Source organism: Pteronotus mesoamericanus, unplaced genomic scaffold (genome assembly GCF_021234165.1).
Source record: "Pteronotus mesoamericanus isolate MK-2021 breed Mesoamerican mustached bat unplaced genomic scaffold, CSHL_Meso_final scaffold_54, whole genome shotgun sequence".
Lineage (NCBI taxonomy): Eukaryota > Metazoa > Chordata > Mammalia > Chiroptera > Mormoopidae > Pteronotus > Pteronotus mesoamericanus.
In genome coordinates, this window is record NW_026555321.1 from 52,240,706 (window position 1) to 52,257,950 (window position 17,245).

At 38.1% G+C, this 17,245-nt stretch overlaps 1 protein-coding gene across 1 annotated transcript in view; it reads left to right on the plus strand.

Annotated features, from left to right (window-relative positions):
* Positions 1-17,245, plus strand: part of TAFA1 (TAFA chemokine like family member 1) — a 636,921-nt gene that overhangs the window by 520,876 nt on the left and 98,800 nt on the right. Inside the window, exon 2 of the mRNA XM_054595690.1 lies at positions 9,819-9,959. Within this exon, the coding sequence (XP_054451665.1) occupies positions 9,819-9,959 (141 nt within the window). The remainder of the gene's footprint in view (positions 1-9,818; positions 9,960-17,245) is intronic.

The following is a 17,245-nucleotide window of genomic DNA, read 5'->3' on the forward strand; positions in this document are numbered from 1 at the left end:
TAATGTTGGTTGAAGTATAGAGTGGGGGGAGATCCAAGCTGGATATAGACTGAGAATGTTGCCTCTTAGAGGGAAACAGTAGACACAGATATTTTTCTAAGTCTTATTTTATTCCAACTCTTTCCCAATCACAATAATAGAATATGGATTTTTTTTTTTTATTTTAGAGCATGGCTCAAGGAAGCTGAGGGAATAGATGCTGTGATTTACTTTCCAGAAACTTAAATCCAGGGTAAATGTCCCACTTTGAGGTAGAAGCTTCCCTTTCCATTATTTTGGCCGCCACCCAGCCTTTGAGTGACTTTCCTTCCTGGGCAATAACTCATTTCTGGGGTTGCATTAATGTGTAGTGTATTGAAAGAAAGTTCAGACAAGGGAAACAAATTTAGATACAAAGAATAGACAGATGGAGATGTTATGTACTTATTTTATTCTAGCAAAATTCTTAAGCAGAGCTGAGAGTAACACAAAAGCAGTCTGATACACAAACCATTGCTCAGGTTCCTCTCCCTAATACTATCCTTACTGGAAAAGAGTAAAAGTTCTAAAGTATTTAAAGACCAGAAAAGAATCAAGGATATTCTTGTAACCTATTAGTGCATCTCTGAGTAAAATTTATTCCCATATTGTTAGTGCAGTTATTAAAAATATTTCTGCAGTAAGTTTCAATATATCCAATGTTTAAGTGATTTTCTTCTTTAAAAAATATAACAGAAAAATTTAGGGGATGGGTGATGAGTTTATTGTAGTATACATTGTTTTTAGCAATCTTAGGGGAATGATGAGGTCTAAATATAGTTCCCTAGTCCCTGGCCTGGGGTAAGAGTAGGGATTTGTGTATGAGGAAAAGTCCATGTTGATGAAAAGAAGAAAAAAATAAAATGAGTCCATTTTATTTCACTAATAATTATGATCTAGTCAAAGATGATGTTTCCCATAGTATTATTAACAGCAGAATATCTTTTAGTGCCTACTCTAAACCAAGCATGACTATAACTACTTTCCTTATACTTAATTTTCATTCCCATTTAGTCCTCAAAACAACCCTATGAAGTCAATGCTATCATCGCCCATATTTAACCAAAGAAAACCCTGAGGTGTAGAATGGAAAACAACAAGAATTTTATATTGGTGGCCTGGCTCTAGAATCTGTAATCTTATTCATTATTCAATAAAGCCTCAAACATTGCTATCTTTCCCAGAATTTTTCCAGTTTTTTAACATTTGTTTGTCTTTTATGTTACCCCAGAGCCCTAGGAGGGAGAAGATGGTAATTTGTTTAATCGAGAGCATAAAAAATTCCAGCAGCCGTTTTACCCACCACAACAAAGCCATGCTTAAAAATTCATTAGTGTCTCTCTTGTCAATGATTTACAAAGACATCTGGAGCTGCCTTCCAGTACATTGGGTCAATAAAGCATTATTAACAGAGCCTTAAATATTCATTTCTGACATCCACAATAACAGATTCCAAGAGAGCTATTTTGTAAAGCCTTGGTCAAGAAGTCCTGTAAAAGTGAATCTCAAAAAATTTGTGCTTTGCCTCACAGGTAATAGCTTTTAAAGAAAAGAACCACTTGCAATAAAGTGAAAAAGCAAGGGTTCAAATAAGTATGTCAGTCTTAACATCCTGTAGTCACATTGTATTCATTTCCTCCAAAAGTTGATCCAGAAGCAGATTTGTCCTGGCTTAACTATTAATTAGGACTAAAGTTTCCTTATGGTTTCTCTTAATTGTCATTTCATTTCCCAATCATTTTATTTAGAATAAAAAGCTTTTACTTGTACATTTTGGCTCTACTCCAATCCAGTGTTTAAAGTGATTTTTCTTAAAGATGTAGTTCATTTCTTTGCAAAAGCTACATTTATCATTCAAGTTTTTTACTGAAAAGACTACATATGGATACTCAGGGAAAGTTCCACCAAAAGAATCAACTGATATTCAGTCTTTCTTCATTTCTTTTTCCTTCTCCTCTTTTCTTTTTTTCATTTTTGTTTCTCCCCTCTCACTGCTTCCCTTCCTTCTTTCTTCCTCTGCTTCTTTCTTTCTTTCTTCATATCAATTAGTCATTTAATCATTTGGTCATTTTGAAATGTGTGCCTGCTACTATTATGCCAGGCACTGGGAATAAAGAAATAAACAGGATATGTTCCCTGCAATGGTTGGAAATTCAGCCCAACAGGACAGGCAGGCAGTGAACCAGGTTTTCCAAGAGACATACCACAGAAATACACAACGAGGGTCAAAAGATAGTTTTTGAGAAATGGTTTCATTCAACAAATATTTATAGACCAGACCTGAGCCCAGTAGAGAGGACAAAATGGTGAAACAGAAAAACTGCTGCCCTTACCTTCTATAATAAAAGTAAAACATTATTAAAAAGTCCAAAATAATGCAATGAGAATATTATTGTGGGATAATTATGAGAGGTTGTAGGATCATATAAGAAGGGTCCCTAAATGGAAAGACCTAAGCAGTGAATACAGAGGCCAAAAAATGTACAGGTTTAGACTTTAACATTACTACCTTTCTTATAAAGATAATTTTTCTTCTGTTCCAACTTTACGATCTCTCCAAGCATTTTCCTTCCCAGAAAAGCTGGTACTGTGATGATTTCTAATTGCTTGACTATGCTTAGTCATGGACATGAAACCAGCAACACCAAAATATACTACTGAATGTCAAATTCCCTGGCAGATGAATAGGAGTCGACATTAGCAAATTCTCACAAGTGCCCATTCTTAAATGGCTGGCCCAGTTTGTAGCCCAAAGCAACTCACTTGGTTTGTATAAGCTATTTCTATTAGATGTTTATTCTGGGGGCAAACTCTTATTTTATGACGCCAACCTTCAAGTTTTTAGCCACCTACCTGAAGGTCCTGCCTAATCTCTTCTTTCGATTATTACATAGACTTGTCATCAGTGCATACTCTTTTTAAAAGAAATGTTACCCTTATCAATTCATCTTCTTTGTGTTTCCTCACTTGAAAGAACAAGAGCAAAACAATGATCCATTGAGCTGGGAAGAAGGGATCAGTGCTGGAGCATAATGGGCTTGGCATTTTTTTAACTTCTCTGGCTCCAAGAGAGTTAATGCTGCCAGAAATAATCTTGAAAGGCTGTTTTTTTTTTTTTTTTTCTTTTTGGGTATTAGAAACTTTCTTTTCCTTTTAAAAATAGGTTTTGATAATGTACTCAGAGCTCTGACAAACCCAAGAGAAAGAACAGAAGGGGAAGTAGAAAGCTGCCCAGAGGAGCTTCCCTGCAGGGGACCTTCCCATCACCACCTGCGGAACATGGGCAATATGGGTGAGAAGCAAGACAATCATTCTGAAAATGAAAACTCGTTAATTGATATCTAACACCTCTAAATTTTTCAGATAGCCTGCATTAGCCATTTAATTGCTGCATTTCCCTTCTAATCTGAAAGAAAAATCAAACTTTTTAGAAGTCTAGATTTAGGGTTTGAAGCTAATTTCTTATATTTTACTTAGGTGTGTTTTCCTTAGACAAAGAAAAGTGAGGACAGAAACAGTAATCTGAAAAATCTAAATAGTATGGACAACCTTCATACTGGCTTGTTCCTTGTGCCATATTCTCTGACATTAACTAGTAGGTTACCTTACCTCTCTTGTTTGCTAGCTCTTGAGATGCTGAGTGAAATCCAAAAAGAAGCCATTTTACAGATAATCCATAAACAAAAATGGGAAGCTCAATTGCCTGAGTACTAAAATAATTGCTTTGAGAAACCATAGACCACCTTGAAATCATTTTGACTTGGACTGAGATAAAGTTTAGGAATGGATTGGCATTGGCACCAAAGAAAATCTAAAAGGCATTTCATGGCATATATTATCATTTTGATTTTTTAGTAATCTTGACAGTTTTTAAAGAACAGTTCACTAGGTAGTATTTAACCTGTAGATAAAATATATTTAAAAGGACAATTTTCCAGTTCTCGGAAGGAGTTATGACAAACTTAAGTTTACTTTGCTTTTATTGGGGAAAAAGCTGGAAAATGTTCTGGTTTTCAGTCACTTTTTTCAAACAGCCAGAAAATGATGACAATAGATAAGTAAGCCTTAAAAGTCTATTCCAGAGGGTTTTGAAAAATTCTATCCCTGTGATTATAATAGAAGTCAAGATTTTTACTTGTTTTTATTTTTCTTTTTTTGTTTTTTAAATTTTATTTTAATTTATTTTTTCAAATACATTTGTCTCTGCCTACCCCCCACCACTTTCCCTTGCCCCATCCCTCCTTCCCACCCTCAGCTCTTCCCCTTTGGTTTTGTTCAAATACATTTGTCTCCATTTTCCCACAACCACTCTCAATCCTTCCCCACTTTGGCTTTGTCCAGAATTTTATTTCTTTTCACAGAATTTGATCAGCTTCTCACTATGTCTTGGGTACTTTTTTTTTAAAGAACCATGTAGTATTTTATTTACAGCTGTCCCACCGTGTGGCCAGAGAGGGTTGTTTATGGGGAGACAAAGTCAACATGGGCTCTTGATATAGTCAAGAAGTAAAAAACAGAATTTGGAGGAGGGATGTATCATACAAAATTACTATACACTACTCAAGAAATAATTCCATACTGTTTGACTGTACAAAAATCCATGCCAGATTTTTTATTTATTTTTCCCCCATTGTTCAATCAGTCATCCATCCATTCACCCATTCATCTATCCATCCATCCAGCAAATCCTTTTCACTATTTTAGGGAGCTGATCAGCTGAATACAGTTGTTTTCAACTTTTCCTTAGCAGAGGAATCTCCAAAGTATAGATTATTATACTGAAAGTTAACATTATAATAACTAGAGTTGTTTGTACTTTCCTCCAGTGGACATAAATGAGCTCTCTCAATAATCTGTAGAGCACCACAAAGAATAACCTGAACATTTCCAATCAAAGGACTACAAATGTAAGCCTTGTTCTGTCAACGATCCAGTATTTTTATTCTGTCGACACAAGTCAATAGACCCAGATTTCATGATCAGGATATACCGAAAGATTAAATTTCTATGATTAACTATGACTTACAGTTACAAATGTAAACCTTGGGAATCAGGAGATCTGGATATGATGGTACCAATCACACTTTCTAAATGTTTGGGTCCTCTGGGCCTCCAAGACCTGGTCTAGTCTCCACATTGTCATACCTGAAAAGTAGGTATAAATTGAAGCCATATTTTAACTTGGCATGACTACATGAGCTTGTTATTTAAAGCAATACATCTTTGGCTTCTAGTGGGCAAATCCATCATTCGTGAGCCTGAGGAAAATGTGGCCTGACATCATTGATTTTATATACAAGGTTTTAATGAAAATGGAGCACTTCTCAACACCCAATCACTGAGCTCTACTCCCTTTGCAGAGAAACAGCAACATGAGTGCCAGGGTAGCACTGGGAAAGAACACTCTAGATGAAGGATCTGGGTTCTAGTCCATATGCTGCCAACATCTTACTAAATAAAATGTGGGCAAGTGTTTAAGCCCTTCTTGATCTCAGTTGCCTCCTTTATAAAATGAGGATCATCATAACCTCATCAAGCAAAAAATACATTGAAGGTTTGTAATGTGTCTACCATGGTGTTAGACACATACTAAATATTTAATAAATTCTTAACTCTTGTGATATTATTTTCACCATTAGTTATATGGCTATGTCATTTGGCTGTCCCAAGTCTAAATCCTCACTAGAAAATGGGGATAACAAGAGTCTTAGTTCTCTTTTAACTATTTTGCATAGTAAATGAAATATGTATTAGAGTCACATTTTAAACCCTAATAATATTATACCAGACAATGTTTAATAAAGAAAACAATAGTAACCTCTGTCTTTGAGGAGCTTATATTCTAGGGGGGAAACACACAGACAATAAGTATAGTTAAAAAATAAATTATATACTATATTTGAAAGTTACAGGTACCCTGGAGTTGGGGGCATAGAATGAAGTATTACTAAGGGAGTTATGATTTCAATATCGTGGTCAAATGTGCCTTTGATAAAATGACATTTGGGTAAATATGTGGAAGATGTGAGAGAATGAGTCAGAGGTCTACTAGAAGAGTGCCCAGAGAGGTGCATACTTCAACTTGTCAAAACCAAGAATGCCTGTTATTTGGAGCAATACCTCCCTGGGTTTAGAGTGACTCTCAAGGTGGGGTCATGCCAAAGCCTAAAAGGAAACTATACCCCTGCAGAGAGAATGGTGGTATGGTGGTAGCAAATGAGGTCAAAACTTGATTGGGGTTTAGCCAGGGCAGGTTAGATAATTAACCTTGATGACCCTTCTGAGCAATGTGTCATACTTCCTTTTGGAAGTTTCTCATGAACAAAGAATGACTGCTTGTGATATGATGCAAAGAAGTATGAATTTTAGAGTCAAACACATCTGAAATCACACTTGTGTGATACTAAACAGGTTATTCAACCTCTCTGATCATCAAGTTTTTATCTGTAATATGAGGACAATAGCTGAACAATTGCTGTGAGGTTTATAATTAAACTTCAAGTGCCAAATGCAGTCTCCAGCACCCATTTCAGAACTCAGTAAATGGCAGTGAGTGCTGAGATGACACAGAACTGTCCCTTTGGCTCATCTACAATTGTGCTATGAGGGACTGGCTTTGGGCTTCCAGTGGCCACTTTGTCTATATTATTTAACTCAGTGCAATAACTCAGACAATCTGGCATGTCTATCACTGGTTCTGATGGACTGACTGTAAATCAAATAAGATTCAAGATACATCCTGAAGCTTTTATATGCTTTGTATGTTTTCAGTCATTAACATTGCTCCACTCTTGTGTTAAAATCAAATGGTTACTTTTAAATTAGTGGTATTTCATGAAGTGTCAAACCAATTATTACTGACTTGACTGAGGGAACTTGCAGCTGACAGTATAAGCTAAAGTGACCTAATTGTAGGTGTCTGTGTTAAAGAGTATAATGTGTAATTAGCTCTGTTGTAACATTAACTCGAATCCCAATGATGAGCATGAGACGAAAATGAGATTCTCTTCAACAATCCAAGTTCAAGCCTTCTTACTTATTGCTAGAATCTAGCAATGGCCTTTTGTTCAGTCTGTTTGCCACCTTGCACTTCTGTGACCACTCCTGAAAAGAACAGCCTAGTTGGTCACTCTAGAGCAATATTCAGATCACATCAGTACTTGGCTTTAAAATACCCATTTGTGCTGCATTGCAACATAGAATCACGGCAAAGTCTCCCCTGGATATGGAAGCCTGCTCTAATTAAATCCTATTTAAGGTCTTCAATTCCATCTACTCTAATGTATTTTTAAAAATATCCTGCCTGGGACTTGTGGTCAAGATGGCATAGTAGGTAAACACTGTGTTCACCACCTCCCATAACCACATCAAAATTATATTAAATTATAGTCAAATTACAAAATTAATTAACTATATAATAACCACTTCTAGACTAGCTGAAAAGAAGTCCTATAACTAAGGATATAGAGAGGAAGCCACAAGAAGATTAGTAAGAGAAGCGGAGACATGAAACAAGCTGGTCTCACACCCACATAAGGCAATTAAGAATTGGGAGGGATATCTCAACTGTGGAGGTTCCCACTGACAAGCAAGGGGTCTAACCACATACCTGGCCCCCAACCTGGAACACAAGTGCCAGGTAGAGAAGTCTTCGCCTCTGGCTGTGAAAACCAGGGATTCCTTCCAGGTGAGGAACAGAGCTGCTGTAGACCCAAGAGTCCTCTTAAAGAGACCACACACAGACTCACTAGCTAACAAACACTACCCCAAGCTCCAGTGAACAGAGAATATCTCAAAAAGCACCAGAGATATACAGGGAGGAGCTGCATTGTCTGGTTTCAAGGGGAGAGTTGAAGGAGAAGCTCTCTCCAGGACTAAAGTCTAGCAGGCACCTTTGTTTCTCTATTGAGCCCTTGCCCCACACAACCTGCAGGTACAAACTTTCACCAAATCTGAGTCTCCATTAACCTGAGCAAGAGCACTGACACTAACACTGCTCTTGCTCAACCCTGGTGATTTTCTGAGAACCCACCCCATTCAGTTCTTTCACGGGTAATTCACACAAGCAGCCAGCATGGACCCACATTCTGGGCTTTCCTAAATCTCTCAAAGATCCACAAACCCCAAACAAGCAACAACTGGCTTTGGCATGCTCCATATCTTTTGCTAGGCAGCCCTAAGTCCTGTACTGGTGGTAGCTGGTCTCAGTTCACAGTATAATCATTCCCAGGTACCTCCAAGCCCAGCACAGAGAACTAACAAGTACAGATAAGTTTATAGCTCCTACCAAGGCTACCTGGTAGGAGCTACAAACACAGGCAGAGGCTGGACTTGGCCTTAACCAGAGCCCCTCCTCCAAGGCCCCAGAACCAATACACCTGGTGGCTGTCTTCAGATAACACAAGACGACCACCCAAGTAGTGCCAGAAACATCACACCTAAAAGGTAGGCTCAATAGGCACCAGAGCCTGCTAAAGTGAATCCTATTCCATAGGGTCAGCTGCCACAAAAAAAGCTCGTCTTCTGTAGTCATGGCCAGTCCTCACAGCCAGTCAGGTTGAGGGTCAGTCCCACCCATTGACATGCCAATAACAATCAAGTATCAGCAACAATAAAAGAGCACACACAAGGTACACCATTGAAGCACTGGGCTCAGGTGACTAGGGAGATTGCATCACTGTGTCCTACAGAACCCCTACTACATAAGACCACTCTGCTAATACTGGGAGGCATAGCAGCCATATCTAACATATAGAAATGCAGGGGGGTAGGCAAAATGAGAAGAAAAGACAAAGAAACATGACCTAAATTGAAGAGCATAACAAAACTTCAGAAAAGGGACCAAACAAAATAGAGGCAAGCAACCTACCAGATGCAAAGTCCAAAACACAGATGATAAGAAGTCTCAATGAACTTGAAAGAATAGATGATCTCAGTGGGAACTTCAACAAAGAAATAGCAAATATAAAAAAGGAGATAGGAAGCATAACAACGAATTAGTCTGAAATGAAAATACAAAAACCCAAATTAAAAATATATTAGATGGAACCAACAGCAGCTTAGATGAAGAAGAGGCTCATATCAGTGATTTGGTAGACAAAGTAGCAGACAACACCCAATTGGAACAGAAAGAAAAAAGAATTTAAAAAATGAGAATAGTTTAAGAGAAATCTGAGACATACCTACTTGCTTCAGTGATTATTTATATCATTTCTGGAGGGGATCTGGATTTTGGAAATGACTCCCAGTTAGATTTTCTATTTAACCCACTTTGAAAGTGGTCAGACAGTGGAAGAGAGAGCTAAATCCTGGGCAGTTTCGCTTCCTCTGCAGAACTACATCTCTGGAGGGTCAGCTACTTGTCATTAGTGGGATATCAGAGAACTGTAAATCAAAGATAACATGGGAGTGATCTCCCAAAATATAATGAACTTAAGTCAGGCAATGTCTTTATTTTGTTGTGACTCCAGGCATTCATAGTGCCACTACCTTTTAATACATTGGCCCCAAATCACCCCTCCTGAGGGCTCTCTATGAGCACCTTTGTTGTATGTGGCATATAGTCTATTATGCCTGTTGTCTTTGCCAAGATCACACAGACCTTAGTTATAATCTTATCTACATGTATATATACATATTATAGACAGAGGGTAGGAGAGAATCCCATAGAAATTAGACCTCTTGGAAACTATTTCTATCATTTCTCTCACTTTCCCCAACCCTTCCACACATACCTTCAGAGGCCCAAATGGCTGTTGAATTATCTCTAATCAGATTCCCTATTCTTTCTCTCTTGCCAGAAGGAGGGACATGTGAAGTGATAGCAGCGCACAGATGTTGTAATAAGAACCGCATCGAGGAACGTTCACAAACAGTCAAGTGCTCTTGCCTACCTGGAAAGGTGGCTGGAACAACCAGAAACCGGCCTTCTTGTGTTGATGGTAAGCAGCTGGTTTTACATCTTTCTCTAGGTTTTCACCTAGATGTTCACCATGCATAATATATATTTTTGTTTCATGTAAACATGGTTCAGGATAACAAGGTACATCCAAAGTGCTGAAAAATTATGCGAAGACCAGCCCTCACAATAGAGTTTGAATTCTTGTTTCTCTGGCTTTTGGATTTTTTTTTAATTTTATTTTAATTTATTTTTTCAAATACATTTGTCTCTGCCTCCCCCCCACCACTTTCCCTTGCCCCCTCCTTCCTTCCCTCCCTCAGCTCTTCCCCTTTGGTTTTGTCCATGAGTCCTTATTATATGTTCCTTGACTTTCCCTTTCCCTTCCTTTTCCCCGCCCCCCTCCCTCCTTCCCTCTTGTCTCTGTTGATTTCTTTTCCTTTCAGTGTTGCTGGTCTTATTTTGGATTTTTAAATAGCTCTATTTTAATATTTTTTAGAGATGAATCTTGCAAGTCCAGTTCATTTGGGAAGTGATTTTGGACTGAGGTTATATATAATGATGATGATGAATGGTAGTAAAATAAAAGCACACTTGACATTAATTTAACACATTTAATTTAATGAGCATTTACTATATGTCAGCCACTGCTCAGATGCTTCACATATATTCATAAAAGCATGCCAAGCACTGTCGTAAATACTTCTCATGTATTTGTTTATGTAACAAATTGCTATGTAACAAGTTACAACCCCCCCACCCTCCTTCCCCAAATTAGCAGCTTTAAACAGCAAACATTATCTTAGTTTCTGTGGGTCAAGAATCCAACTCCTCTGGATATTTCTGGCTCAGGGTCTCTCATGTGGTTGTAGTCAAGATCTGACTGGTACTGGAGGATGGTTTTAACATGGCTCACTCACGTGACTGTTGGCAGGTGGCCTCAGTTCCTTGTCACATAGACTTCTCTGTAGAAGCTTGGTGTTATGACAACCAACGTGGCATCTGGCTTCCCCCAAAGTGAGTGATCCAAAAGAACACAATGACTTTTTCCTTTATGATTTAAGCTCAGAACTTATATTTCATTGTTTTCATGATACCCTATTGGTTATACAAGTCAGCCCTAACTATTCAGTGAGAGAGTGGACTATAGGGCTGAAAATGAGGAGAGATCATTGAGCCAGAAATACTTGCCCTCAATTTTAAGCATCAAGAAAATGAGGCTTAGCAGGGCTGAGTAATGTTTCATTGGTACCATCGCTCGTAAGGCATAGTTCAACTAACACTTACCAGAGTCCCTGGCTCTAATATATTATTATTAGAGCACCAAATTTAAAACAATTTAAATCCTTTATTAAACAGTGAGTTTAAGGTTCAAAGGGACCATGATTTATCTTCCAGTTTTTCTCTTTTATAATTTTAGAGCTAGGTGTGGATTGATCTTCACACTGTTCAGTAAGGAAATCAGGACTCAGAAATGAGTCATGCTCAGGTGACACAGAAGGAATTAGAAGCTGAATATCTTGGCTTTAGGGTTCATTCCTCTACTTCCAGATATAGATGGAAAAAAATACCATCTAGATTGGCTCATGTTATGTATTTTCATTATGAATCATTAGGTGGTTAGTAAGAGAAACATGCTCAAACTATACCAAGTAAAGAGGAAGTTATTTTTTAAGAAAATAGAGAAATTCTGCAGAACCAAATCACAGGAAATTCAGCCACACCTTGAGGTGTTCATAAATACTTTGGGCAGCTGCCATCTTGTTCACTTTGTTTCTGACCTGTTTCCTTCATTCTCCTATTCAAGGGAACTAGTCCCACATAACTTAAGGACTAATGTGAGGTTTTAATTTTAGTGCACCTACTCTGATCTCACTCAATATTATAGTATATCCTATGCATATTTGACATAGTTTATATATCTTAAGTGTGTTTTCTGAAAAGACTAAATATGATTGACCCAGCTTGGGTCACAACATTTACCCATGGGTCACATGTCAACCTTTGCCCAATCAGCCACAATCAGAGGGACAAACTCACATCCATGTACAGTTGCCCATTCTGTACCATGAATGGGAAGCTCGAGCTTTTCTTTTTTAAATAAAAGGTGGCAAAAAAATGAGATTAGGAAATACACAGTGACCTTTAGTTCTCAATCAGGGCAATTCTCAGGTTATTTGGCAATGTCTGGAGACATTTTGGTCTGAACATTTGTTATGACAAGGGGTGTGCAACTGCCATCTGGTTGGTGGAGGATGGGGATGCTACTAAACATGCTAAAATGCAGAGGACTGCCACCATAATGAACTATTTACTCAGTCCCAAATATCAATGGAGCTAAGGTTGAGAAACTTGCACTGTGGTTATTTGTAGATACCAATTAACACAATGAGGCACCTCCAGTGCAGGGAAGGTAGGAAGCTAGACCCTCCTATAGGAGAAAACTCTTGGCCTAGAACCAATAAATATGAAACCATTGATGTTTTCTCATGTTCACCACCAAAGAAAGCACTGAGTCTGTCAACTATTAACTTCCATTTTGTTTCCAGTTCATTTTTATCTATAATGATCTAGAAATAGAATTGCCTTCAAGATTTGGAGGCAAGACACAAAGAGCAATGCAATGTCTCTGCTGGCAGAGGGGAAATGGCAACTGGCCCTAAATTCTGTGAGAGGCTAATCCACATAATAGTAATATTTTGTCTCTCAGAACAGTTTAGTTTGACATTAGAAACTCTGAACCCTTTAGTGTGGTAGGTTTAGGCAAGAGCTATTAGTCTCTATCTTCCAAGTGAAAGTCAATAAAGTATACAGTGTTCTATAATCTCAAGCTGATTGTATATAGTTTCCTTGAACCCACTGACATGCATGGCAAAAGTCTGCATGTTGCTATGCTCAATTAATTTAATGGCTGCAATCTCTACATGCAAATTAAATATGAAGGGTATATATAAATTAATATTTCTAGCATAGTTATTAAGATCATGAATTATGAAATTAGACAGCCATGACCTTGGGCAATGTTACATTTGTTTTTAATCTATGTCCTAATCTGAAAATTGGGATAATAACTGTTTCTACTTCATGAGATTGTGATGAGGATTAAAGAAATCATGTGTACAATGTGTTTTGTACCATGTCTATCAAATGCTCGCTTAATGATGATACCTATTTCCTATTCTACTAAGACATGTTGGTAATGGTTAGAAAGAGACATTGTTTAATGAAGAGCTATTTTATAGTAATTGAACACGCTAGCATTTTAGCCATCATCTTTTCTTGGAAATGCTTCTAACTATTTATCCTGGATATAACTAATGACATATTCAGGAATACATTTTCATTATAGAAATTTTGAAAACTAAAGCAATGCATCTAGACATTAAAATCACCCATGACATTATTGCTCAAAGATTATCATTGCATTGTAAGATAACATGTATATATCTTTCCAGGCTTAACTCCTCATTAAAAAAAACTCCCATAGTTGATATTTTATTGAAATAAAATATTATAGTTCTGTTTTCTCAACAGCCTGTTTCATTTATTATATTATGAGCATTTCCCAACTTAATACATTGTTTTTGAACATTATTACTAATAACCACATAGGAATTCAGGGGTGGACACACCACCATTTATCTAACTATTCCCTCCACTTTGGCATACATGTAATGTTTCATGCATTTACCCTTCTCAGCCCAACATGGATAGAAACCAGCTTCTGTCCCTGACAACAGTTGACAACCATGAACCATATTTGTCCTAAACATATTGTCATACATAGTGCATTTCTCATAGTAAATGTTCCAATGGCTGTTATTTGCTTTCCTCTAAAATCACCGGTCAGTGGTTATTTCTACAGTGTTTTCAAAAACAGAGGAAAAGCAATGATGTTAAAACAGCATATACTGGATTATTTTAAGGTTCAAAATCTCAGACCATATTATTTAAAATGGGACACAAATTCTGCAGTACAGTCTTAGCAACTAATTTAAAAGTATGATATATGTATGATGTTTGGAGAAATTTTTAAGTAGTGGATTTTAGTTTTAAAATGATATTGTCTAATAATCAAAAATACCAAAATGCACATTCAACAACTTACATTTGAGGATATTTGTTATAAATATTTTAAAAAGCATTGTACCCTTGGAGTTATGTCTAGCTCTATTCTGAAGGAATATGTCATTATACTTTAATTCATACCATGTTGTGTTTTATTAATTATTCTGTAACCCAAACTGGAGGTGGGGGAACACCTTACTCAATATCTTGGTTGAGACCAACTAAAAACATAATGCACAGCCTTTTAGTAATATCCAATTACAGTTGACCCTTGAACAATGCTGAGCTGAGGGGCACCACACCCCCATCCCCCTAACTCATGTAGTTGAAAACCCATATAGAACTTTTCACTCTACATTCTGCCTGTCACTTCTGTGGATTTGACCAACTGAGAACCAAAAACGGTGCTTTTTTTTAATTTAACTTATTTTCTTTATTTTTTCAAATACATTTGTCTCTAACTTCCCCCCACCACCTTCCCTTGCCCCCACCCCCTCCCTCCTTCCATTTGAATTGAGAGTCTTGCTGGGTAGAGTAGTCGTGGCTGCAGGCCCTTGCTTTTTTTTACTTTGAAATATTTCTTGCCATTCCCTTCTGACTTGTAGTGTTTCTGTTGAGACGTCAGCTGCTAGCCATATCAGTGCTCCCTCGTATGTTACTATCTGTTTCTCCCTTGCTGCCTTTAAGATTCTATCTTTGTCTCTGATAGTTGCCACTTTAATGATGATGTGTCTTGGAGTGGGCCTCATTGGGTTTCTCTTGAATAGGACCCTCTCTTCTTCCTGGACTTGCGTGGCTTTTTCTCTCCTCCAGTTAGGGAAGCTGTCCATCATTACTTTTTCAAACAAGTTCTCTATCCCTTGCTCCTCTTCTCCTTCTGGTACTCTTACTATACAGATATTATTATGTTTCATAATAATTTGCCTGAACACCTCTTCGTTATTTTTTAGTCTTTTTTCATTTTCTTGCTCTTTCTAGGAGCTTTTTTCTACCTTGTCCTGCAGCTCGCTGATTCTATCCTTGGCTTCATTGAGCCTGTTTTTGATTCCTTCTATTGTATTCTTCAATTCAGAAATTGTATTCATCATTTCCTCTTGCCTCCTATTGATAGTTTTTATGTCTTTTTCATGCTGATATACTTTGCTATAAGTTCCTCATAGTTTCCCTGTGGTTTTCAGTAATTCTTTTTGAGCTCACTGAGTTTCTTTAGAACCACTGTTTTGAACTCAATATCTGATAGTTTACTTGCCTCTATTTCTTTTAGTTCTCATTGGGGGGATTCCTCTTTTTCCTTAGATAGGGGGGGTCTTTCTTTTTCTTCCCATTGTTGTGAGACTCTTCTTTTTAGCTCCTGCTCCTTAAATTAATATGACTTGACTTCCTGACTTTGTGCTGTGAACTTCTACAGTAGGAGACCACTTTTTTTCTTTCTTTCTTTCTTTCTGGATCTGCCTCTGATGATGTCAGCTGTTGACTCCTTCTGACCTTAGGCAGTCTTTAAGAGACTTCCGGGAATCTACTGTCTTCGGCTGTCTTTTCCAGTTGTTCATCTAGTCACTCTATTCTCAGCAGTCAGGGCTGGACAGAGTCTTTCCTGTGTGCAGGGTTACTGGGTCATTTCATGCTGCTGCCACTCGAGTGATAGTCTGCCTGAGTAAGAGGGCAGCTGCTGTATGGGGGAGGGGTCAACACCATGATCCCCCCTGGCTATTCCCTCAGTTCTCTCCCAAACGCCTATATCTCCAGACTTTCCTCAGGTGTCTCTAGACCATTCCTCATCACCTTTAGCCAGGGATCTAGTATAAGTGACTGCCTCTCTGTACTCAGTACCCTGGCCTGCACAACACCAGACCAGTGCTGAGCCTCCTAGGATCACAGCTAATTTGTCCTTTCACACTGCTGCCAGAGGATTGGTCTGCCTAAGCAAGATGGCAACTGTGGAATGGGGAGTGAGTCAGCACGGGGACCCCACTGGCCACTTTCTCAGTACTCTCCCCAAAGCCTCCTTCCCCAGTCTCTCATCAGGCAGCTCCAGCCCACTTTGCTCCCACCTCTTCCAGAGCCCAGTTAAGTGGCTGCCACTACAAATTTTTGCTTTGGTCCTTTAAACAGCTCCTTGTATCTCCAGCCACCTGTCTTTGGCAGAGAGCATCACTACCCTTTTCACAGCTGGCTGTTGCCTGTGTGCATTTTGGGCTCTGGTGTTGTAGGCTGGAGATCCCCACTATGGTTTAGACCCTGCTCTTCTCAGGGGGGTCCAACTGGCTGTTTCAGTATTCCTCTGGCGCTGCCACCAATGGGCACCTGGCCCACTTTCTCAAGCCTCTACAGCACTCCTTACCAGTTAGGTTGTGCCAAAACAGATCCTTCTGTCTGTCCAAAGCTTTAAAGCTCCTCTCTCACTACTGTTCAGCTTTTACCAGGTGATTTCTCCACAATTTATTTGGAATTCCAGATTAGTCTTGGGAGGAGGTCAGCAGGACTTCCACTCACTCCTCTGCCATCTTTAATCCCCCTGTTTGTTTTTGTTGTTGTTGTTGTTGTTGTTGTTGTTGTTCATGGTGGATTTTAATATCAATCTGATTAAGAGAAATCTACCTGATAAATTCATTGGCTTTTCTTTTTCATTCAATGTAATTATGACCATTTTAATGACTCTGATTGCTAGCAAACTTTACTTGGTACTCTTGTTTTTATACTGGGTTACCAGCCAGAGGAAACATCAAAAAGAGACCAGCTTACAGGCACAGAACTTTCTAATTTTCACAGGCATGGAAACCCCAGATTTCTTTTTAACTACTAGTGTATAGTTAACATAATGAAAAAGTCATATTGGCTATTTCTGTGAAGAAATAAAAACACAATATATCAAGATACTTTGCTCCTTGCTCATTATACTTAGCCTCCAAGATCAAAGCCAGAAATGCAGGAAAAAAGATATGCAACACTCATCCCAGGAAGACAAAGAGACTTATGGGAAACAGAAAAACAGTACCATAGAGGTATATGGGAAGGAGAACTCAGAAAGAAAGTTAACAATAGAGAGATAAGAGAATGGACACTTAGAAGGAATACTAAGACATCTGTCCACAAAACTGCTTCATTCATTTTCCCAAACTACTGTTTGTGTTCAGTCTCACAGTTTATAACTAAATTTAACTAAATAAATGTATTTAGTAAATTGAAACTTTAACATTTTTTCAAGTTACATTATAGATTCTAGAATCAGAATATGCAAAAATTGCTTCTGGAGATTGCTCC